We start from the raw sequence: 26,193 nt of genomic DNA on the forward strand, positions 1-26,193 counted from the left end.
TCCGGAATTCTTTGCGGTGTACAAAAAATTCTATCAGTTGTTTTTGAGTTGAAATGAGAAAATAAGCGCTAAATTGTGAGCAAATTATTCTATGTGTAACGCAATGTCCGATTTTTAATTTTTAAACTATTGTTTTTGTACAAAATAACGCATATTGGGAAATTTCCTTTTCTTAGAAAACGGTTTCAAGCTGTAATAAAGTTGCACAAATTGTGAAACTCTAGTTTTAACACATTACTTGTGAAGGAAAATGTAAAGGTAGAATTCCTCCACCTTCCCTAATTTAACATTAGAGAACGATAAAGGAATATTAGTCTACATAATCCTCTAAAATAAATCTAAATGAAAAAAAAACTATGTAATACTTACTATATTATACTAAACTGTATAATACTTATGGGTAAAAACGAATTCACGGTAAAATGGAATTTAAGGATGATGCTCCCAAAGTACTTTATGTCGTAAGTTGATCCGGAATTCTTTGCGGTGTACAAAAAATTCTATCAGTTGTTTTTGAGTTGAAATGAGAAAATAAACGCTAAATTGTGAGCAAATTATTCTATGTGTAACGCAATGTCCGATTTTTAATTTTTAAACTATTGTTTTTGTACAAAATAACGCATATTGGGAAATTTCCTTTTCTTAGAAAACGGTTTCAAGCTGTAATAAAGTTGCACAAATTGTGAAACTCTAGTTTTAACACATTACTTGTGAAGGAAAATGTAAAGGTAGAATTCCTCCACCTTCCCTAATTTAACATTAGAGAACGATAAAGGAATATTAGTCCACATAGTCCTCTAAAATAAATCCAAATGAAAAAAAAAAATTATTGACGCACTCATTCAATGTGTATTTTCTCAAGGTTATCGGATTATACAATTAACACTAAAATTTTTGCACTTCATAAAAGCAAAACGTCAACCGTATGATGAAAATAGACGAGGAAGCAATGCCCCTCATTACATACCTGTAACTTCTTAAAGGAAACAGAACTCATTTTTCATTCCTAATTACTAAAAAAAAACGTCTCCAGTTCATATACATTGAAGAGGATGTATTTAAAGCTAAAATAATAATAATAAAAAAATAGTTTTTAAATCACATTTTTGATCCTAGCCTGATCAATTGTGTTTGAAAGGTTTAATACTTCTCGTCTCTTGGGAGGTTATATTGATTCAGGTGAAGTATTTAAAAAGGAAGATAGGCATTGGTTTTTGGGTATTTTGTCCATTTTGTGTTTGTATCGTTTTATTTAACATTTTATCTAAAAATGGTATGGAATCATGCTGTGCAGTTTTATAACAAATTATTCGATGACAAATCTGGTAAGCCTTTTGTTAATAATATATTTTTTAATCCTGTATGCTGTAAAATATTTAAATATTGTCTGCTTCAATATATTTTGTGATGCGACTTATTTTTTTTTTTGAACTAGTAAACTTCAAATCATATTTTCAATTTTTTCACATTTGATTTTTAGTAATTTTTAATTATTAAGAGATTTTTTTTAGTACAGCGTTATAATATGTAACAAATATGTTAGTGAAATAATGCATGTTAATTTTTTTTTTAAATTTTACTATCGCTTTTTAATTTTTTTTTCGGATTTTATTTGGGCTGTGTTGAGTGATAGTACCAATAGAAATACTTGAATAGAAAATAAACAATCATAAATGCAATAATAAAGGCGACTTTTCTCTGAACTAGTAACCTTCAAATCATATTTTGAACTTCTACACATTTGAGTTTTCTTAATTTTTTGTCAGGAGTATTTTTAGTAAAACATTATAGAAATGTTAATTACATAAGGTATGCTAAAATTTTTATTTTAATTTACAATCGCATTTTCAGTTTGATCACATTTTATTTATTTTATGTAATAGAGCCAATTCTAAGAACTCAAATGAAAAATATACGATCATAAATATTATACAATACTAATTAAAATACACGATATATTTTAAAGACGGCTCTTTTCTGAACTTTCGAACTTAGATAATTATTTTCACCTTTTTCATAATTGTCTGTTAGTTTTTTTTATTAGGAGATTTAACATTAACATTACATTAAACATGTACTGTTAATAACAACATTAAATAACATGTAAATGGTTTATTTTAAGTCATTTTCTTCACATTTTATATAGGAAATGTTATGTTGTAAAATCAACACAAATACTCGTATAACAAGAACATTATTATTATTATTATTTTTTTTTGTTGAAAATATGAGTTTGATACAAATTGCTTAATTATTTGAATAATAACTATTTACTTCTAATAAATGTTGTCCTCTTCTTTAACTACTGTTTGTAACAATTCTTCTATAACTCTTATTATAGTTTATCTCTCTGTTTACGATAATTTTAATATTTTATTCCCCTGATTTTGATTATCGTGAGACATTAGGAGGAGTAGTAAAATTATTCAAACATTTTATGTGCATGGGTCTGTGTGTCTCTTTTATAACTACGGAAGCCTTTGTACTAGGATCTCGTGATTTAGGCAGCGTACTCAAGGAAAAATTTTAGCTACGTATCGTAAAACAAGCATTAAAATCCCGATTAGTTAGTTTGTTTCAAAAATAATATTTTTTCATGGGTTTAGCATTAGGCATTCCTGCAAATTGACACTTCTTTTCATTTATTTAAAGAAGGGCGTCATTGATGTTTACAAGTTTTCAGATCTATTTAATCAAAAACGAGTTTCCCTGGGAGTCTATTGCGTGCTCTTTAACTATCTTTTGTTTGTTATGACAGGTAAGATCAAGGATCAACGTGATCGGTATGTGTGGTTATGCCTCCGAATTAGTGTTTCTAGAATAATATGAAATAACGTGTTCATTTCGTTTATAGTTTGGTTCTTGCAACTATGTCTTATCAAGTGGTTTTTCATGGCGTGTTAATGTTACAGTCTTGGATTTATTATCCCGACAAAACAATTTTCGGATTTGACTTAAATGGATACCTGCAAGCGACATCAGACCTGCCTGTCGAACTTGTCGTGTTTTTATAAATCTAAATAATGTAAAATCAACTATAAATGAAATAAAAAAAGTTATGTTTTGTACTGAAGTGCGGAATTATCGGAAACAATGACTCATTAGTGGTATTGTTTGACTGTCATAAGTTGGACTCGAGCAATAGCATAATTTTTGGTGACAATGTGTAGTTAATTTTTGCATTGATAAGTTCAATTTCTGAAAAGTCTTTCGTAATATACGAGGTGTGCTACAATTGGGTATAATATGAAAAAAGCACAACTACTTCCACTTACTAGGAATAACATTTACCTTTTAGTTTAATTAATAAACTGAGTTTTAAATATGCTTACTAAATTCATAAACTTCGGTAAAACAACAATATAAATTATTTCCAAAGGAACTAGACTAATACAATTCCAACCTGGCGAGTAGCGACTTATAACAAGACACTTCGTTTGATGCTTTTACTTGTTGCTAGAAATCAGGCTCGCAGAAAATGCTGTTTACTAGTTAAATTTAGTAGGAATAATACGATCTGTGACGTAGGCTATAGTATACCCAATTAAAAATTATGATAAAACTAGTGGGCTGCGCCCCCTGCTCGCTGACGCTCGCCAACCCCCGAAAATTGCTACGCAATCTTATATGGTTTGCTTCGCAAACCAAGCTCGCTTCGCTCGCTACTAACTTAGATACATTGCAAATTCACAAAATTCTAAGAATTCAAAACAATCATTCAAATCCATATAACGACTTTTTTTTTTTTAAAATTTACATCTTTTTAGTAAATACTAAGTCAGTAAAATAAATTTTAATTCAAATAAATGACATGTAATTCGTTAAACCTATTAGTAATGTGCTATAGTATAAAATCTTAAGATAAAATTTCTAAAACTGATATCTCTTTAAAAAGGTTAAAATTTTGGCTATAATTAAGTATATTAAAAGTTGAAATAAGTGAATTGCAATGGAAAAACCCGTATAAACAAAACATTGAATTTCGGAAGAAATCACATTTGGTGAGAATGCTCTCTCTTGTCAAAAAATACAAAATAAACTGACCTCAAATAAAACTCAAAGGACTTCGAATCAAATAATTTAGGTAACTACTATCACGTTTAATACAAAAGGAAGATTTATTAACTAAACAATAAAATTACAGCATCGCAGTTCCAAAAAAGAAATATCACACTCACTCAAAAAAAAAAATAAATAAATAACAATTTACATTCTAAATAATCACCATAGCAACCACAAAACTCTTCTCGTTACCACCTATAAACTGATATATAATAAATAAATTATTTAACAAAAAATACGATGCGCATACGCACATAATATTTTACACTCTGGTTATTTCAGTTTCCGCTTTTAAAAGCGCTATATGTTGAGCCACCTCACCATGTGACATTCTTAGCAGCAATGATTGGTCGATTTTCTAGCGTTGCCATTCGGGGAGTTGTAATGTGGCTTTTTTTTATCGCCGTGTAAGAGAAATATATATATAGATATGCCTAGTTGCGTAGTGTTAATTATTATCGATATATAGATTGCTTAAGTTTTCTATTCCATACTACAAAAAACGGTATACGGCTAGCTCGTAACTTAGAAAAACACATAAATATATTTACCATGTACTCTTAATACATTTCTGTAATAAAAAGTAAATCAATAGTAGAAAAGTTAAAGAAAACAGATAAATATCCTTTTAATGCATTTGTAATTTCATTACATCGCAATACTAGAATTGTATATTAATATTTCACGAAATAAATATAATATTTTTATGGAAAAAAAACATCTATGCTTGTATTTTAATAAATATTTATGTATTTTGGAATTAATAAAAATGTTTTTTTTTCTTTACGTTTTTGGACCCTTTTGTTGTGACCTTAGACTATTATCTAAATGAAATCAGAAATTTATAATTGTTTGTATGATTTTTATTTTGATAGATACAAAACTGATTCATAACTTCCACGCAGAATACAAAGCAAATTAACGATTTGAAATGTATTCCGAAATTTTTTGATAGATACAAAACTGATTCATAACTCCCACACAGAATACAAAGCACATTGACGATTTGAAATTTATTCCGAAATTATATAGAAACAAAGGTAATATGTCATGTGTCGCTGCTCGGTATACATTCGCCCTGTATTCTCTTTATTGATGATTTTAAGGTTATAGCTACTGCTCGGTATATACTACCCTGTGTTCTCTTTATTGATGGTTTTTTAAAGGTTAAGTCCTACTGCGTGGTATGCATTTGCCCCGTATTCCCTTTAATGATGATATAATGTTAAGAAGTGCCCAGTATGCATTTGCCCGTATTTCCTTTACTGATGTTATTTAGGATTAGAAGCTACACTGGTCGACAAAATTAAGAGATGGAAGACATTTTCCCAAATATCTTAAAAAATACAGAATATAAATAAATTAAATTTGGTATGGATATAGCTTATTCCATGATAATAAAGTATGCAAAACAAAAATTAAAGTGACACTCACTGGCAAGACCTATTGCCAATAAATCCAATGTAGTCTTAATTTAAGGATAAAAGATGACAATAAAGGAGAGGCTTGTACAGTGTGTGTTGCCTCCAGTATGGTCACCCCTGACAGACAGACAGCATGCACAACGAGTATGCATGCTGTTAATAAGGGAGTTAATGAGGACTTGTGGAAGACCCTCCCATTCTTCCACCAGAGCAATTTTTAACTCCAGAATGGTTCTGGGGGGAGGTTGGCACATCGCAATAGCTCTCCCAAGAGCATCCCAAGCATGTTCAATAGGATTCAGGTCAGGGGATTTGGCTGGCCCATCCATTCGTTGAATATCCTCGCTTTCCAGAGACTCATCAGCCATGAGAGCCCTATGTGGTCGCGTATTGTCGTCCATAAAAATGAACTCAGGGCCAACAGCGTCCCTGAAAAGACGCACATAGGACTCTAGGACCTCCTGCCAGTACCACTGGGTATTCACGGAACCATTGTCAAACACATGGCATCTTGCATGATTCCTGACCAAACCATGAGTCCTCCACCGGCATAATGGTCCCTTTCGATAATGTTGCTGGGATGGTATCGGGTTCCAGGTTCCCTCCATATCAATAGCCGTCCAGAAATAGCGTCATAAAAGAATATAGCGTCATAGAAATGTGCGAAAAGGCTTTCCATCTCTTAATTTTGTCCAACAGTGTACAATCTTGTATATATTTGCACGGTATTCTCTTTACTGATGGATTAGAAGCTACTATTTTGAATATATTTGTACGATATTCTCTTTACTGATGTTTTTCAAATGCTTTTGTCTGGTATACAATTGCCTACATTTTTTATAGATTTTTTATTTAAAAGTTAAATGCCACTGCCCGGTGTATATTTTCCTGGTGTAAACTAGAGAGAAATTCAGACTCGCTTTTAGTTGTTTAAGTCAATCAGAGGCCAAGGAATTTTTATCCGGGTCAACCCCGAGCCCAAGACACGTCGGATAACTTATAACCCAGGTCCGAGTGAGGCCAAGATATATGTCCATTAAAGACCAAATTTTGAGGTATCGCTACTCAAAATTTTTTTTATCTAAACATTTAATTTAATCATTAAATTTTCCTTTCCTATAACCTGTAAAAAAAACTTACTGAAATATCAAGATGACTAATACAAAAAGGAAAATCAAAATCTTGAGTAAAATTAAAGTCAATTTACAACAATTGGTGTAAACCTTACAAAGTAAAAACACCAAATAGAAATAGTAGATTGCTGTAATTATAATACATTTAAGTGTTTCATTTTCTTAAATATTTAATTACTGATCAGATCATCAGTTGACGAGGAAGTCTCCTTTTTACCACTTTCAAACGTTTGTTTGAAAATAGTAAAAAAGTTTATGAAATTTTATCATGAGTCTGAAACCTGTTTTCAGTTAATGTCGTCCGAGCTCGCGTCGATCCCAGGCTAGGGCCGAGCACTGTCAGTTGTAGTTTAGATTTCTTTTTTTTATCATTAGAACATACTTGTATTTTTCGACATACGCTGGTGATGGTCTGAATATGCATGAATATAATCAAATATTCAGTCTTTCATACAACATTAGGTATGTGTTGACTTTCACTAGTGAAAGTCGACATTTTCCGATTTCGGTTAATCACATCAACATTTATAAAATAACTCGCACAAATTAGTATAACATGTAATTTGTTTCAGCTTTTGTCAGTTTGGTTACATCAATAGCTCTGTCTCCAGCTATTTTACAGTGTGCATTAAAATTAATAAATTCAGTGTTATAAATGCTTCAAGATTATTAATTCTCTAAATATAAAAAAATCAAGTATAACTACTACCAATATATATACAAGAATTAACCTATTACCATTTCGCCATAATGTATTTTTTCGTATTTTACTTTATTTTCACAACAATAAATTAATATGCAAATTAAAAACTAATGTGTCTGAAAGGAGACCAACTGAAATATATGAGATTCCCCACCTTACAAAAGAAATTTCACGAAAACAGTTTTTTTACTTAGCACCTAAATATATAATAAATTACCATTTCAGTTGCAAAACATCAAAATATATTCTTCTTTTAAGCGTGCTTTATTTCAATTTGTGATGAACATTGACGATTTAGATCTCTATTTTTCACTTTAAAGGAAGCATTTGATTTTTTATACCAGTCTTGTGCCAATCCAAATGAATTTCTTATGTTGCCTTTGTTATGTAATTTTGTTATTTTTTTTATATAGTTTCATGCATTTTTTTTGCTTTCTATTATTACAGTGTTCAACAATATATGACATCTTATGATGAGCAAAATAATTTATGATTGTAATACCCCCCTTTTTTTATTTCTTTTTTTTAATTTCTATTTTAAATTTATTGTATTACTTTTCTTTGTCGCCTGGACAGGAATTTCCACTTGACGACGAATGAGTCTGAAACTGAATGATTGATTCCTTGTATTTATGTGTTTTTGTTCCCAATAAAGTTATATTTGTTTGTTTAAAAAAAACGTTACTATACTGTTGCAAATTGTGAAATCTTTTTAATTTGATTTAAACTTTTCTTCTGGAGATTGTTGATGAATTTTTTTAAAGTAATAATGTCCGTAACTCTTTTAGATCCTCGAATTGAAGATTGGGTTATGACTAAAAATCCCATTCCCACACTATTTATATGTCTTTCATATGTGTATGTAGTGAAATACTTAGGACCTAACCTAATGAAGAACAGGAAGCCTCTAGATATTAGATGGATGATGATAATTTACAATTTTTCGATGGTTATATTTAACATTATATTGTTTTATGGTGTAAGTATTGAAAATTATTACTCTTATATAATACAGAGAACTAAAGCCCCTTGCGCGCTATCACTTGCAAACCTTCATAACAGCACTTTCTTTCGCATAACTTCATGATTGTTTCTTGCTTCATGCGCTTACCGGCAAATACTAAAATATAGTTATATAATTTAATGTTTGTTTAAACAATATATGATCACACATAAATCAAAACTATCTAGCATTTCGACAGGTAAAATCTATTGGTAAAATGATGGAATACGTTGGACAATTGGAGCAATTTTCCAAAAAAAAAAAAAAAAAAAAAAAAAAAAAGGCCGCCAACGCCGAAGTGAAGCGTCGACACTTGTTGTCAAACTGTTGCTAACCCAGAAATAACGCTCTTAACATTGTCGCTGAGAATTGGCTTAGGCAAAAAACATATTAAATCATAACCTGAAGAGGGGAAATACATAAACATAAAAACCCATCCCTAAGCTAGCAAAATCAAGCTCAAGAAATTTCCAAATCTCAAGCTCAACCGCAAAATCACGCCATGAATTTCAAAATGAAAATGCAACCCACCTAATAAAAGCATCGATTTTTCTTACTCTTATATTTTGAGGTGCCCCATAGATTATCGGCAAGTCGGTCTTCAAAATTGATGATATTGTTTTATTTACGGAAACTCAGTTATTTTATGATACATCTCATGTTTATATGTTTTTGTTATGTTAGGCTTTGTTGTCGTTGTTGTGGCTTATCTTCCAAATGCCTGACGAAGTCAGACAAGATCCATCAGACCGTTGACCCTAAGGTAATCGAGAACCAGAAGGGGGGATGAATATATGTCCTCTCTGGAAAGTCCCAAACAGTTCAGGATGTGCTCGGGAGGAGCCTGCTCAGTTTGGCATTTGGAGCAGACTTTGAAGACCGTCACGCTGGCTAATCAGGGTTTAGGCAGTGGGCCATAAGTGTTAAATAATGCTAGGCTTTAGTGTATATAGATGCTTTTTTTATGTATTACTATTTCGCCATTTTATATGGCAACACGTAACACGTGAGACAGGCTTAATCCGATCCGCCCCTGAATTGGGGCATCCGGAGTATACTAGGTGACTCATGGTTACAAAGATCCTCAAAGTCAGACGGCGGAGCCGGTGGTGCATGGACACTTGAGGGTCCATGGCCCCGAGTCACGCACGACAAAGAGCACCACTTCTTGTCAATGAGCAAAGGAGAAAAGTTTGTCAACGAGTCCGAACCCACAGGGGCGGCTTCAAATCACCTGCAGATGAACCAGGTCGACAGCAGTGGGCGTCTGCCATCCTGCGGTCCGTCGAGATGTCCCAAGACTGGAAGTCTCCAAACCAATACTTTATTCAAAACTTAGAATACAAACAAAAAACCAAAAAACAATTGATCACAAACAATTTGAAAAAAGTAATGAAATAGTCAAGAGTTACAAAAATACTGGCTGTGCCAGAACGCTCTCACAATTCCGGAACTCCCAGGAAAATCTAATACTTGGTGTTTTGCTGAATCTTTTCTCTGGCCCATTGCAGAGAAGGACATGTTTGATTCCATGCGCTATGATTTATACGAAGTCTCGTATTATACTTTTGGTTTGCTTCTTTGCAATTAATGCAGGAACTCTTGTTACTGCAAGCATCTTTCTTATGTCCTTGTTCTCCGCAATTAACACAAGTTTCTTGATGTTCACACACTTTCGCGACGTGGCCAAGCCTGTTGCACTTATAGCAACGCAAAGGACGGATGTATTCTTTCAGTCTCACGAATGTCCAGTTAAGACTCAGCCTGCCGCGCCTTATTATTCTTTTAAATGCACTCGGTTTAGTCGTAATAACCCAGGGAGTTTTCATTCGACTCCTGATTGGAAACAAAACTTTGGGTGTTGACTCTTCAAATTCCTTATTCGAATTTTTCAATATTTTTTCAAAGTCTTATTTGCAGTTCGTCTCTTCTACTTCATATAATATGACTCTAGGATTTCTCTTTTTAATTTCCTCGCAATGAAACACCTCCGTCAGGCCCTTTTCTTCTAATTCATCCATTATTGAGCTTTTCTTTTCAATTTTGAGTAATACTCCGCCGTCTTTTATTTTCTTTATCCTTATGAGACCCAGCTTTAGGTCACCGGGATTGATCTTTTCTTTCACGACCTTCTCAATGTCAGTGTCGATATTTTTGCTCGTGGGTTTTAAAGTAATGCAGTGTTCGATAATTGGTCTGCGTGAAATGGTGACTGATGCACGTTAAATCTGTCGAGTCTCAAAGTCCTCCATGTTCCCATAACAAATCAATACCTCTGGGGGTACTGATCCAGGAGTTTCCTTGTCTTCTGGATTGGTTCAAAATTACAAGGCTACGGAGTTGAACGTAAGTAGTCGTAAACCCGTGAAAGTGGGTCGGCTGTTCAACGACGGTTATAAAATAAAATAAAATTGGTCTGTGTTCTCCAGCACCTTGACTCCTTAATGCGTCTGCGTAAGATTGGCCTTTCTGCTTAGTTTTATTCTTTTTCCCTTTTATGACTTCATTCAGCGCTCTTTCTGCTTCGTGTTGGAGTCCTTTAGTGTAAGACAACACTTCATTCTGCTTCGTTATTATATCACTGAACTCAAATGCCATAGCTATTAGCTTTTGCGCCATGACCAGATTCAAGACTTACTCTTGGTTATAAATTTCAATAATTTCTCTCTTAAGAAAATTCCAGACGTGGCCCATTCCTTAAGTGATTCCTCAAACGAGTTATTAAATGACTCGGGAGAGTCTTCCTCCTCCGAATCACACCCTGTCTCGGACGTGAATAAAATGAGAAGTTAATTCAGCAACTCTAAAAAGAAAAAAAAAATTCTTTCACTTCTCTCCTATGCTCAAATCTAGATCACTCAAATAGTGCTCGAATTCTAAAGAGCAGTCTAAAGCTCCTCCGTCTGCGTTAGCCGTCCGAAGACGTTTGACCCTCGAACCACGATGAGGTGCAGAGCGGGGAAAATTAAAAAATAGAATTTGATGTTAATTGGTAGGCCGTTTAAGAGTTTGGCGCTGGGAATAGACTCTGAGCCTTGTTTCGCTGCGGGTATTTGCTACTCAAAGTAGCTTTAATGATGATATCTTACCAAACTCTAAGGGGCTCGAGGGATCACATAAGCAAAATTCGCAAAAAATTACCCGTCTTCGCCAAGGGGTACAACAGTATATATTTATCCTTTTTACTTTCCAAACAAGAGAGATCCTAACTCTACTTCTCTTTTATGGTAAAATTCTAGAATAGTCCAACCGTCGGCGACCTTTTGAAATCTCGTAAAGTTGGCTATTATTGCTTAGATCAACGTTGTTTTTTTATTATTAGCAAAACAGTTTAAATTATTACCAATTTATAAAAATGTTTTTAATAAAATAAAATAAAAAATATCTCACATAAAAGAACAACATATCTATCCGAAATATCTTCCAGAAACCTAGTTTAGCGGGATTTCAAAGAGTCGCTTGGCGAGATTTCAAAAAATCGCCACGGGATTGGCTATTCTAGGATCCACGCTCTTTTATTTTAAAAAATGAATTTAGTTCAAGAAATCTTATTTGAAATGTAAATGATATCATGCTGATGTTTGCCACTTGCTATCGCGCGATAGATATCGGTAAATTATAAGTAAAAAAAAATTCTGCTATATTTCCTTGAAAATAAATAAATAAAACACTACAAATAGGACAATGAATATTGGCACTTGTTACTAATGCTCACACATTCTTTCTTTTTTTTTTTCTCGCAAACATTACAGGCAAGCAAAATCAAGCGCTTGTACGTCGTGGCATAAGCAAATGTCAGAAGCAAATTGATTAAGCAATTTGAAGCCTAATAGCTGTATAGTTAACATGCCATCTATGTTCATTGCGCTCTATATAATAGTGTTTAATGTCATATTTGATCATTAAGTGTGATGATGTGTACCATAATGTGACTGATCATATAATCGTGTTTGTATAGCAAACATTTATTAGGTCTACCAAACCTTTAATTATATTGATTGAAATAAATGTTGCACTATTGCTTACGGCAATAATTTTCATAAATGTTACTAATTATTTGCTAATGTTATAAATGTTACTTAATTTTTATGTTTCTATATTTCTAAAAACGGTTCTATATTACGATTTCTTTTTGAATTTTCTGACCTGTCCATCTTTTCCTGAGTTCGTCATTTTATTTCATTTGTATTGCAGATGCAGTATGAAATATTACATATCATAATCAATAAATTTGATGAGAACTGTTTCTCGTAGAATTATAAGGGTGAAACATATGATTTTTAATATATTCTTTATTTTAGCTTGGAATCTATGGTTGGTTTGGTTTATACAGTTTTAAGTGCCAACCAGTTGATTATTCAAGTAGCCCTGAAGCACTTGGTGTGAGTTAATCATTTTATTTTCCTTAATATAAGAACAGTGTTCTGTATTAAGTTAATTTAAATTTTAAAAATATTTGTTTAAAATTAGGTAGCAAATCAAGATTTAAATAAGAAAAAAAAATGCTTAAAAAATCTTTAAAAAATAATGTTAATTTAAAACTTGGTACGTCTGGCTATAAAACGTGTACTGTCTGGCAATTGAGTACTTGCAACACGAGAAGAAGTCAAATAATTATGCCTAACCATGTGATTTAAATCAGATTTAATTGGATATCTGTAAGTGACGTCACGTGTGAGCATCGAATATGATTGGTTTCTGAATCGACAAATGTCACTGTTTGCCTAGCCTAGGATGACGTCATTTGTAGGTATTTAATCACTAGCTGAGTCCCCAACCGTATTGCACCTAGAAGACAACCTCACGGAAAACTCATGGATTCAAACAGTGGGGAATTTTTTATTTAATTTTTGACCAGTATGTTGAAAATGCATGGGAAATACTGTATAAAAATGTACTGTCTGTTCAATTCTATTATTAATCTATTATTATATAAAAAATATTTTTACAAATTACTATTATTACAAATATATTTAATTATATTTTAAGTAATAGAGATAGGTGATAATAGCTTCTTCCAAATAACTCGTTACTTTACAGAAACCTTTTCCTAAGAAACAAAATAAATTTTAAATACTTCTCTATCATTGTAAAGAAAACTTAGCCAATAATTTATCCGTGTCTATTTTATATTTCAAATCTTTTGATATATTTTAATTGTAATGTCTTTCCTTATTTGTTTCAGATGTTATCCATCTCCTGGTGGTATTACTTGTCAAAAATGGTGGATTTTACTGACACAGTAAGTATAAAATGATCGAAATGAAAAGTTAATTGGGTTTCCAATGATTATTTTTCTATTATTATTATTGCTAAATTATGATTATTATTTCAAAATTCTTTTGACATTTTTCAATTTTAGAGACTTATTTCGTTTGTCTGCGCAGAGGGGCACAAACGTGGCCAAACTAAATTTTTCATTTAAATCTATCAAAGAAGTAACGTTACAAAATCTAAAACAAATGTAAAAGATGCTGATGCATTACAGGAAAGGATTAAAAGAAAGTAAAAAAAAAATAATAAGCAAATTATGAGAAGCTTAAAATAGAACAAAGAATTAAACATTCAAAGATTAAAAAATTAAACATCATTAAAAAGGTTTACAAAAATTAACATTAATTATTATTATTTTTAAATTTTAGAAAAAATGATTTAAAAAGAATTTTTTTCTCTTGTTTTTGAAGAACGCGCATAAAACAGAATCAAAAGTAAGAGACTCATAAAGAAAGAAAAAATAGCATGAAGTCACTCAAATACTGGGTACTAATGCACGATTTCTAAAATTTGAACTAATTCAGTATGAGGCTAGTTAGGAAATGATCAAATCGTACACTAAGAGTACTGGTAGCTATAAATACATATCTGCCAACTTTTACACATTTTGCAGAAAATTTACACATTTTGCGGGTTTTGAAAAGAACATTTTAAAAAAAATTAAATTGATTTTATTTTAAATTTTGGAAGTACTTAAATATTTCCCCTTCAATATAAGTTTTTTTTTATACACATGCATAATTATTTAAAAATCCTGTATCGTAAATTCATTTCTAATTAATTTTTAAATTCTAAGAATCAAATTTTAAAGTATAACCATTATTACAACTTGATAAAACTCTTAAACAAAACATTGCACTGTATCTCCGAATGAAATTACGGTAAAAAGTGCACCCTGAGTATGCATCCGTAAAATTCACTTTTCCATAAAATCTACCTTTATCGTAAAATTTTTAACCCAGTTTGAATTCCAGTGATGACTGGTCAATACAAATTCCGTATCCGACTTGCTTCGACCATAGTGCTGGCGTAAAAATATCCTCGTGGGAGGTTTTCGTCGTCTTGCTCACCATGTAACGCAAATATGGTTTAGTTCCTTCTAAAGATCCTCCACGAAGGCAAATTTCTCCCAATACTTGATCCAGGAGTTCCCTTGTCTTCTGGATTGGGTTCAAAATTACAAGGCTACGGAGTCGAACATTAGTAGTCGTAAACCGAAAATTGGATCGGCTGTTCACTGACGGTTATAAAATAAAATATAGATAAAAATCTAATGATAGTGTCGCAGTTTTCCATTGAATAATTAAATTCTGCGTTACATTTTAAGATAAAGTTGTTTACATCGGAGTCGAATCTTATTAATCGTTTTACAATTATCTCTTTTGGTGCAAATTACATTAAATTACGGTTAAAGTGATTCGTTAAATGATTTAGAACTTAACTTCCAGATTTATACGCAACAATACGGTAAGTGCAAAAATTTTATTCAAAATACATCCGTCCGTTTATTAAGCTAAAATATTAAATTACAGTTGCAAGCTCACCAAATTTGTTATAACAATATACTTTTAATTTTATATGTTATTTCAAAAAATGATTACTTAGAAAAATGATTTATGTTCACTTATACATCTTAAGGGAAATAATTAGACATGGGAAGTGGAGGCACAAGTGTTCTTTTTAGTACATATATTTTTAGTTGAATTATTATTTCAACTGTCTTATTCCAAGAAACAGCAATTATTGCGAAGCAATCCTCGAGGTTGGTGAGAGTGAGCGAACCTAGTACATTAAGCTTAGCCCCCTAGTTAAAGTGGTTCGGTGACTTAGCGGTAAATATTAGTGTATAAAAATTTCAGTATAGAAGAGTTTTTGTTCCGTAAAACACTACTATAAGAATCCCTAGCTCGATGAGTCATCACCTCCTACATCAAGAAGCCTCCACACGGTCTTTCATAAGTAGTCCGCGCAGACTGCTTAAAAAGCGAACCAGTTGTGCGCATGTACCTAAAACCTTTTATAAAAGTAATTGAGAGAAATTTAACTTATATATTTGAGAATTGAATCTGTAGTGGTTGACAAGTGAATAAGGCATTTCAATAATATTCATAAATAAAATAAATTTTTAGTCATATATTTGCTACCACTTTCTTTTTTAACTATATTCTGTATTAAATGACTCGTTCGGTAAGTGGATATCCTCCACGATCGGACTACCAATAAAAAACCGTGTGGAGGCTTTCAGTTGTAGGAGGAGTTGGCTGAGCGCTTATACTTTTTACCGCGCAACTTGATCCGGAATTTTTTACAGTGTGTAAAAATTGGTAGCCAGTCATTTTAGTTATTTCTTTCATTGGCTATTTCATAATGAGAATGGCAAATCTTATGAACAATAACTCCATAAACATAAACTACAAACTACATACATATGAACATAAACTACATAAATATTAGTTAGATATTATTTTAATATTTTTGATGAAGAGTTAGTTATTGAATTCTGGGGCAGTTTCGCCTAATCTTTGGTTTCTAAAGTTCATTAAGAAGTTAAGGGTAAAGCAAGCATATTTAAGTGAAATGAAGTATGACCTAAAAAAGCAAACTTTAGAATCGCTGCTTATTGCATTATTGAAAAAAAACAAACGATTTAGCTATCTTTCGTTTCTACCGTATAACTAAACTTGCCCAAACTTTGTATGGGTTCAAATTGTATGATTTAAAAAAAAAGTCAGGCTTTAATAAATCAAAATGTATAGTTTAGCAAGTTATACAACCCACTTATATGGTTATATATAGTTATATACAATCTTCTATACAAATATGGTTACATACAATCCAGAAAATGTTGTTTTAGTCAGGAAGCAAACATATTAACAAGCATTTAACGAAAATGGATATTTTTAGTATAACAGTATTTTAAATAAGCAAGATCTGTACTCAAACTTGGAGTATTCTGAAAAATATTTTTAGAATATTGTAATTTAAATAAGATTTTTTGCACTTTTTTAAGCATACTGTTCTCTATAATTGGACGACCGGAGGCTAAGTGGTAGCGCTTCGCGCTCCCATGCCACAGGTCCTGGGTTCGATCCTTGGGCCGGGAAAGGTTGACTCAGCCTTTCATCCCTTCAGTGAGTCGATAAATGAGTACCAAGCAGGCTTGGGAACTAAACACTGGGGGTTCTGCGTTCGGCTGACCGCCTAATCGGAACATCTGCTCCTGCACTCCAGAGCCCAAGGTCAAGAAAGCTGAGATGAGCACAGTAGGCCTTGGCCCTCTATGGACTGTAGCGCCACTGAGTTTAGTTTTTTTTTAAATTCTCTATAATTGTATACAGTATTTTATGATTGTTACATATTTTTAGTGCATTGTATTTAAAGTTAACTATATACTCTTTTAAATTTAAAGCATTCTATAATTTTATATAGTGTTCTATGATTGTAACTCATTTTTTGTAAATTATTGTTTATATATCTGTACTTTTTTATACTTACAGTATTCAATAATTAAAAGATAATTTAAAAATATTGCCGATTATATAAGCTATGACTTAACTCTTTTAAACTTACATTGTTCTATAATAATATACAGTGTTTTTAAGTAGGAGATTTTTATTATACAGTAGATTAAATAAGCTATATTTCTACTGTTTTAGATTTACAGTGTTATGTAATTGAAGTAATCTAAAGAAAAGTTTGTTAATATAAGTTGAAATTTAGAAAAATATTGAATTACAGTAATTTTGAATACGATGAAATTAAAAAAAATCACTGTGTAAAAACACTAGAAAACTATTTTTGTTACATAATTTTCCATTAAAAGTTTTAGCCGGGTGTAATGAAAGTAACTAAAGATTCGAAAACGGAGCGGCAAACTGAATTCTGCTTAGGAAACTAAATAATTTAATGATGTGTTTTCATAATGTGATTACCCATGATCATTCATCAATGCTTTCAGTTATTATTTAGACCATTTCATACGATACCGTAGCATACGTCAAGTTTGCTATTAATAAAAATAATTACAATCAGGAATTACTTTATTTCGTTTCAGATATTTTTTGTTATGAGAAAGAAATATAATCAAATTACAACCCTACATGTAGTTCACCATGGATTGATGCCCATGAGCTGTTGGTTTGGTCTTAAATTCACACCAGGTAGTTTTTATTTATCCTTTTTTTAAAAAAATTAAAGTTTTTTTTCTTTGAGAAAACTAGTTGTCACTGTTTTGTTAAAAAATGAATGTGCCGAAACTTCTGCTAAATTTGAGTAGACGCTTCTTATAAATTTTATTTCTTGAAGTTAAAAAGAGGGATTATGATATGTGACTACTACATTTATTATGAGTTATATTCAGTTCTCTGCAAACTGCCGTCATAATTTCGAAATGCACCTACAAAGCTCACTGAAGTAAGCCTAACAAATAACATCATCTGCTTACAAAGAGTTGGATTTTCCAATTAACTTACAACATAGATGCAATTATCAAATTATCCAGAGTAAATATATAGGCTATAATCGCGAATCACAAGTAACAATAATCACGAATAGTTAATTTTTATAGTAAAAAGGGGAAAAAAACTAGAAATAAAATGTATTATTTCACATTTTCCAAAAATTAATTGTTCACGGAGAAAGTAATTCTGGTAACTAGAAATTCTGGTTTACTGGAAATTCTGGTTTTCAAAATTATAGTTTTTATTATCACACATTCAGTAAAAGATATAAAACTGAAGAGTAAATTCAACCAAATAAATAATATTTTGCCAAATTTTATAAAACCAAATAAATTGTAATAGTGCCAAATTTTAACACTCTTAACAAATTTTATCACGTATTAAAAAATCATATTTTATTTTTAATTTTACCAAAATCATTACCAAATCACTTTGGTAAAAATTACTGTAGTTTTTAATGTTTCCATAGAGCTAGAAAAGCGTTAAATTTCACTACATTCTGGTAGTTTTGGCCATACTTCTTACTCAGTGTTACTTTGTTTAGCAGTGTTTACAGTTTACAGTTCACTCAGATTACCCAGTGTTAATCTCGTGTTTGGTTTCCTTTAATTCATCGTGGAAAACTACATACGAAACAATGCTTCCCTTGCCTATATTTTATCTAGATAGTACGGTCAATTGATTAGATAACTTCAAACCGAAAACTAGTAATTTTTATACATAAAAACCCTTTAAATTTATGAATTGTTAGTCCTGCTGATTAGACTAGCTGTAGTAATTGCTTTCATTCGATTTAGCTTAATAAAATACACGAATTGTACATCACTTTTCTAGATGAAAATGTCAAATGCGTTAATAGTGACAGGTAAAAATTGTACTTTTGTTCATAAAACATTTATAACTTCAAATTGCTAGTCCGATTGTTTGTTCTCATCTAATTCAGTGAAGGAAGTTACATCATAATTCCTTGTTTGTCTAAATAACAGTATTTAAGTTTCTCATCTCATTTACCCTCTTTTGCCGTAAGCCGTGACAAGGTGAAACTCCATATTTACCTTTGTACATAGAGAACTAAAGTAATGCAATGGCACAACTCGGATGGTCAGAGACAAGCTAAAGAGCTGAATCGTGACTGTCCTAGAGTACGTCAAAAAGAGCTTCTTAAGCTAGGAAGGAGCGGCTTGAGGAATATCATTGGTCCTCTCACTGGACACTACACCCTCAGTAGACACCAATACGTAATTGGTATTGAATCTGATTCTCTTTGTCGATGAGGAGGAGACTACACGACATATGCATTGTAATTGTGAGGTCTATCCTGCTCAAAGATCATAGCATTTAGGGCACCATTGACCTGGGAACTGCAGGACGTTCCGGATCAGGTGTTTACTGAACTTCATTGCAGTCATAAAGCTTTCCTGTTAATCATCATGATTTAGGGTTTGGGTACAATAGACCTCAGGTCGATGTGACCTGCTCTTTGGAGCTGTCCAACCTCTAAGGTAATCTATGCCTTTAATCTCCAAAAACAAATTTCAGCATGTTCCGGCTTGTAATTTTATATGTATATCTGAAACTCTAATTAGACTGTACTAAGCCTTAGACTTTGAGGTAAAAAATGGGTATTAACATTTTTGTAGATTAGACATGTATAGATTTTCCTGTCAGATACTGCAGTAATCTGTAGCTGCTTCAGAAGGTAAACAAATATTGTGTTGCTGTCTCATGACAGTAACCCTTATTGATTGTGAAGAATGAAAGTTCTGGTTGTATGTAATTATTTGCAGTATGGATGTGAAAATTTTATTACTGTGGGTTGTGACTTTTTGCCCAATTTATTTTCAATTAATATATTATTCGCCCCACTACGAGTTTCCCGTTTCCCCACTTTAATTTCTCTGATCGTAGTTCGGAGGAGATCCGGAGTTCCATCTGATTATTGAATCATGTAGGATTGGATTAGTTTCAAGCTTTAATATTAGCTGGCTTTTAGCCTAGCTCTTAAGGCGAGTGATTATCCTCGGGGAAAAAAACACTACTTTATCCGGAATCTAAGCTTAGCTTGTAAAGGGGTTTCAATGAGCATTTAAATGGGTGATAAATTGAAATTGGCATGCATCCTTCGAGATTATAACAAGATGAAAATACGATTCAACAGTGAATTTCCTGTCATTTAATTAGTGACGTTTTACCATTGACAATAAATATTATAAATGAGCCTGTAATACTGTTACATTGGCTTTAACTTATGCGCTTATACTGTATGTACTATATTATTTTATTGCTTTTAACTTATCATATATTTGATTACCTTTAACTTATGTAGTGTGTGTTATTCTATTGCTTTAACGTAACATGTGTTATATTACTTGAGTGACTTCACTTACGCAATATGAGTTAGATTATTCTATTATCTTTAATTTATGTTACATTGTTTTATTACCCTTAACATATTGTAAGTTTTTTTATAGGTGGCCATAGTACATTTTTTGCATTTATAAATTGTTTCGTCCATATTTTGATGTACAGCTACTACGGTTTGGCTGCAATTGGTCCCCATATGAATAAATACCTGTGGTGGAAAAAGTATATGACCACATTCCAAATGGTGAGTTTTAATCTTTTTGAGTTAAAAACCAGAATATTTTGATTTTCCATGTTGTTGGTTCGAATAATTTAGCTGCAATTATTCAAACAACTTTTAATTATCAAATTAATTAATGCTTGATCGCTATTGACTGTTGTCGTTCTGCCATAGCCATCCATAAGAAACATTTTATTGATTACGGTAAGAAAGTAGATACATTTTAGATTAAGTATGATTATGCTTACTTGTAATCAAAATTATAAATCTAACCTAGATTGAATGCAATCATTATTAATTATAATCATTACAGTCGTTGTTTTGTATTAGTTATAATAACGCCTACAGCTAATATTGTAACCTGTTATTGCTTCAAATTGCAATTAAAATTGTAATCAGTAATTATTATTAAGCCACGATGGTTCAATGGTTCAGGTACTAACAGATTGCTAGGGACTGAGGTTCTATCTTTGGTGGCAGCTAGAAGTACCCAGCGTTGTGTGCCAGATTATCTGAAAACGTTAGAGTGTACATTGATTAATTTTTATTGATTAATTATTGGGTTGGAAAAGGGTAGGTTTCTTTAAATCCCGATTTGGCCTTATGGTCCGTATCGGCCATGCCCGTACCTGGGTCGCTTAATTTAGTGCTTTAATCCCAATTTAACTATTTGTTTTGAAAGTATTTCTTCAAATTTGAAAGCTCGTGTCTTTTCCATTTAAATATTAAACAATGTCATTTTAATGTGATTATTTTTAAAAACTTTTTTCGACAAATCGAAAGAATCTTGCCCAGAATTCTGCATAGCCGTAGAGGAAAGAATTATTTATTTTTACTGATTTATTGCTCGATATATCTGGGAAGGATTTGGTTGCTTTTTAATCCTGCTTTAACTGCTGTTGGCTTCGAATGTAATTTTGAAACCGTGTTTTTTTTCCTTATTAAATATTCAACTGTAACATTTTAATGTGATTCTTTTTTCAAAACTTTCATTGACAAGTCGAAAGATTACTGAGAATCCTGTTCAGTATTCTGTACAGCTGTAAAGGAACGAAATTCAATTCCGTTGTTTCACAAAAATAATAAAAACTGAACAGAAAGAAGTTAATTTTTGTTATTGGCTAGAATGTGTATTTTCATGCAAATTTTTAACTATTGTTCACATGAATTTTAGTTAATCCTCATTTATTGTTGCAGATTCAATTCATAATAATCTTCGTACATGCATTTCAATTGCTGTTCAGAGATTGTGATTACCCAAAAGCTTTCGTATGGTGGATTGGACTTCATGCTGTTTTATTTTGGTTTCTTTTCGCTGATTTTTATAAAAATACTTACAGTGCGGCTGAAGCTTCTAAAAATCAAAAGGGAAAAGCCACAGGGTCAAATGAAATGGAAGAAGCATTATTAAGTGGCTACTCAGCAATGGATGGTCAAATGATTTCTGACGATGACTACAAAAAACAAAAGAAAGTTTTCAATAACAATGGTACTAGCCATAGCAACAAAGAGGCATCATTAAAAAAAAATACTGAAAAGAAAGTTAATTAAATATGTTCTTTCGAATTAAAACAGGCGCTTTTTGTAAATGTGACTAAATAAGAGTTGATTTATCACCTGCCCTCCAAAAAATTGTTTATTATTTTTAAACAGGGAAATGTTCTTTTCAAATCCCCTTCAGAACTGTAATACCTGATCACGTGATTCTCCCCTCACGGCCCACGGTATCATTCATGATTTCTCTCTGGCTCCAGCGACCCAAAAGCACGGACATGATCTCAATAAAGCCTTCTTGTGTTGCATCATGTATTAGTACGTATAAACTCCGTGCGTGCGGGCCCAGGGAAGTGCTTGTTTGGGTCCTGAAGAGGTTAAAGAGGTATAATAAATATTCTAAACATACTTAACCATAACATATTACCATTTGATTGCTGTCTGATAGAGTTTTAATTTAAAATTGCCAATTAAAGTCTTAGCTTTTTGATAATTTAAAATGTAGTTAAAATTAAATAGGGTTTTCAATTAAAGTATGTGTTAAAAAATATTTTTATATCTGCATTGTTAAAATCTGCACAGTATTCGCTAAATCTGTTGTACATTTAAAATAAATTATACAAGGTGTTCAACGCCTTCAATGTACATATATTTTCGGAATACTTTTCAAAAATGAAGTGAAAATTACTTGCACGTTATAAGTAGCAAATTTAAGGAAAAAAAAACAATAATTTTATTTTTGAAATCTGAAGAGTTACTAATGAATAAGGCATCGAAACATCAAAAGCTATTTATTTGTCAAATAAAATTGAGAGGAGATGAATGGTGGTTATCAAACCGAAACACCTACAAATTTCTTCAGACAATCAAACTTGTTTTGATGCCTTAATCACTTTTTTCTATATAGTGATAAAACAGAGTTTGAAAATAATTTTTTTTTGCCTCTTAAATTTGGAATCCATAATGAATAAACAATTTCGACATCATTTTTGACAGAGATTCTAAACAATTATATTAAGAGTGGCGATGTGTGTTACAACAAGTTAAAAAGCGTATTAGAATTGAATATTACTTTACTCAATGTATTAATACAGGGGCAAATGTACAGTTCAAAAAGAGAGAAAAAAGGAACACCCTGTATAATTTTTGATCTAGTGTTCTTCACGTGTGATGACTCAATCTTAAAGGTTCAAAGCTGCGACCTCAAATATGCTGATAAATAAGTGCAGATAATATTGCAAGCTGCAAAATCAGACACAAAAAAGAATTTCTCTATATAAACATGATTTTTTTTTCTACGGATATGTATTCCTCACCCTCAAAATAAGGAGAAGATAGTATAATGTCTAAAAATATTTAAAAAATGTCTGGCTAACAAAAGCATGCATAAAAGAAACAAAACATATAACGAGATAAATTAAAAATAAAAGCACAAGACAAATTAATGGTTCACCAGACAGTTGCTGATTTTTTAGGAGATAGTTTTAGTTTTTGATTTTGAGGTTTATAGTAACCGGTTACAGGTTTTTCTATTTTTTTTACAAGTTTATTACTAACCCGTTACGGGTACTTTATTTTTGTTAATTTATGTATGGTTGTTTAATTAATGTTTTATACATAAAAAAAAGAAAGAACTATTTCTTAACCCCTTAACGATCGGTTGATCTTCAAGAAAACGGTCATAAAAGTGCCTATTTTGCCAAATACACGTATTTGATTAGTGCTGACATCTAGTTTAAAATAAACTAACTGTCTAGAATTACCTTAAAAATATCCTGGTACTGCCATCTGGTGTGTAAAGTAGAAATAAAGTGTTTTCCGGGCAAAAGGAATGAATTAGTTTTATTCTTAGTGGCGCGTTACTACTAAACACTCCAGCCAGGAAATTTCACGGGAGGGAGAAATAGAGGGCGAAGCCTTGCCCCGTCATTTTAACGGGAGCGAGAAGGAAGGGGTTAATATAACTTGATTCGTTACAGTAGCCATAATGCGGGACATATGGTTCCAATAGGTAGATCAAGAGAGACGCCCGAAGTTTGAATTTCTTAATGTCATCTTACTTGTTGCGTATTTCGCCATATCTCGAGAACTTTTTAAGTAGTATATCGTAAAATGTGTGCACACAATTATAAAATTCAATTAATCAAAGACAATTCCACGCCAAAAAAATATTTTTTTGTTTTTTATTATGCTTCGTTATTTTATAAAATGATAGTCGAAAATATTTTGAATTGTAAAATATACAAACTTTTGCATCTTCTTAAACAGTGTAATTTTGAAAGGCAAATTACAAAATTTCAACATAGTCGATCCAATAATTTCTGAAAGATCGATTTTTAAAAAAGTCGTATTTTTAATATTACCGATTTCGTTTAAATTTTGAATTTTGCCATATATTTTTTAAAATGTTCAAATAATTAATATTGAAAAATTTGTATACCTATTCGCTAATTATCAAATAAAATATAAAAAATATCATAAAATGATAAATAATTATTAAAAATTATTTTTTGCCTTGGAATGTCTTGGATCGAAGAAATTTTATAATAGTGCTTTTCAACTCACTTAAACAGTTCTTGAGATAGGGCAATAGGAAAAAAAAAGTAAAAATTAAGAGTGCCCGAACTTTAAACGGCTCTCCTGACCAAACTATTGTGACCCTATTTCCAAGATTGTGGCTAACTCCGTATTTTGAGGGTCAGAAATCCGTTGAAAAAAATACACGTTTATACAGAAAATATTTTTTCTCCCTGTCTAATTTCGTAACTTAAAATATAGTTTGCACTAACTAATTAGCATAGATATATAGCATTGAACCAATAGATTGTCTGGTTGGCAGGGTGCTGGACTTACGTTTGTGACATCGAATCCAGCCGGTCGAAGACTTCTCGCGTAGTAAATGGTGACTGGTGCACGTTAAATCTGTCGGGTCACCAAAGTCCTCCCATGTTCCCAAAACAACTCAATATCTCTGGGGGTACTGAATTAGAGATTGATCGTTTTCTGGTTTAGGTCAAAATTGCGATCTGTGGATGAATGAATGGATGTATGAATCGGTTCGCCCTATAAACGGGTGGCATAGAGGGCGCTCTGGCCCTATAAACGGGTTGACCATAGAGGGAGCCCTGGAAAACAAGAGCTATCGCACCGCTTCTGCCTTAATGGCCGACGACAACAGCCACAGCATTTGAACCAATATGATAGGGGACCTTGTAATAAAAATCCAAACATTTTAGTTTTTCGCTTTTTTTGTGCCTTTTTTGAGCTAACTTTTTTTTTATGAACACATTTTTGTGCAGTGCAGATTATTTTCATATTTTTTTTTAAAATTGTGTGCCATCTCCATATTTTTGCTTTTTGAGATACAATGTCTGATGGATGTATTGTTTTCCCTGTATTGTCTGAGTTGTGGTTCCTTTTGTTTGACAGCTCACCACTGTTAAAATAAGATTAGCATGAAAATGAAAACCAACTCCATTTTCTTAAAATTATTGGAATCTACCCATTATTTAAATAACCTCTTTAGATTTTTAAAAATTGAGAAAAATTTTAACATTCTGCTTATTTATTTTTTCATATTTAAAGTCTGCATTTTTTTTAATTATCAAAGATTTGTCGCATTGTAATGATATACTTGTATTATTTTCAGTTGCATGCATTATTTTCAGTTTTATGCTCCATTTGTAGTTATTTATTTGATGTATCCATTGTTTGTAATTGTATTCCATTATTTTATCTATCACTTGTTTTATTAAAATATGCAACACATTGATTCTAAGTGAATTTTTACCTTTCTTTTGGTTAATAAGATGTCCACTAAACGCTACCATTACTCATATTTGTAGAATCTTCGTAAGAACGGAAAGTAAAAATGTACTGAAATTTTGGGTCACAAATTAGTATTTATGCTAGGAAAATACTTAAAACGTTATCAAAATTTAACAAATAACTATTGAGAAAGGTAGGATTAAAAAAATGGAATCAAATTTATTATTGGATGAAATATCCAGATTTATCTAATATCAGTTATATACGAATTGTGTTTTTACCCATATA

The 26,193-nt window shown here is 31.7% G+C and overlaps 1 protein-coding gene across 1 annotated transcript; it reads left to right on the forward strand.

Annotated features, from left to right (window-relative positions):
- The first annotated feature begins 958 nt into the window (after positions 1-958).
- Positions 959-23,538, forward strand: LOC107437978 (very long chain fatty acid elongase AAEL008004). Its single transcript, XM_016050131.5, has 7 exons — positions 959-1,325; positions 8,111-8,301; positions 12,627-12,707; positions 13,511-13,567; positions 17,654-17,759; positions 20,531-20,667; positions 21,841-23,538. Exons 1-7 carry the CDS (start codon positions 1,271-1,273, stop codon positions 22,192-22,194), a joined length of 981 nt encoding a protein of 326 aa, XP_015905617.3. The 5' UTR covers positions 959-1,270; the 3' UTR covers positions 22,195-23,538.
- The last annotated feature ends 2,655 nt before the right edge of the window (positions 23,539-26,193 follow it).

Source organism: Parasteatoda tepidariorum, chromosome 5 (assembly GCF_982258835.1).
Source record: "Parasteatoda tepidariorum strain Cologne lab strain chromosome 5, Ptep-v5.0, whole genome shotgun sequence".
NCBI classification, from domain to species: Eukaryota; Metazoa; Arthropoda; class Arachnida; order Araneae; family Theridiidae; genus Parasteatoda; species Parasteatoda tepidariorum.

Excerpts from the sequence above, each read along its gene's own strand:
- LOC107437978 (XM_016050131.5), top strand. The coding sequence starts at position 1,271 with ATGGTATGGAATCATGCTGTGCAGTTTTATAACAAATTATTCGATGAC. Across the intron at positions 12,708-13,510 it reads GTAGCCCTGAAGCACTTGGT|ATGTTATCCATCTCCTGGTG; the intron begins GTGAGTTAATCA and ends TATTTGTTTCAG. Across the intron at positions 13,568-17,653 it reads TGGTGGATTTTACTGACACA|ATATTTTTTGTTATGAGAAA; the intron begins GTAAGTATAAAA and ends ATTTCGTTTCAG.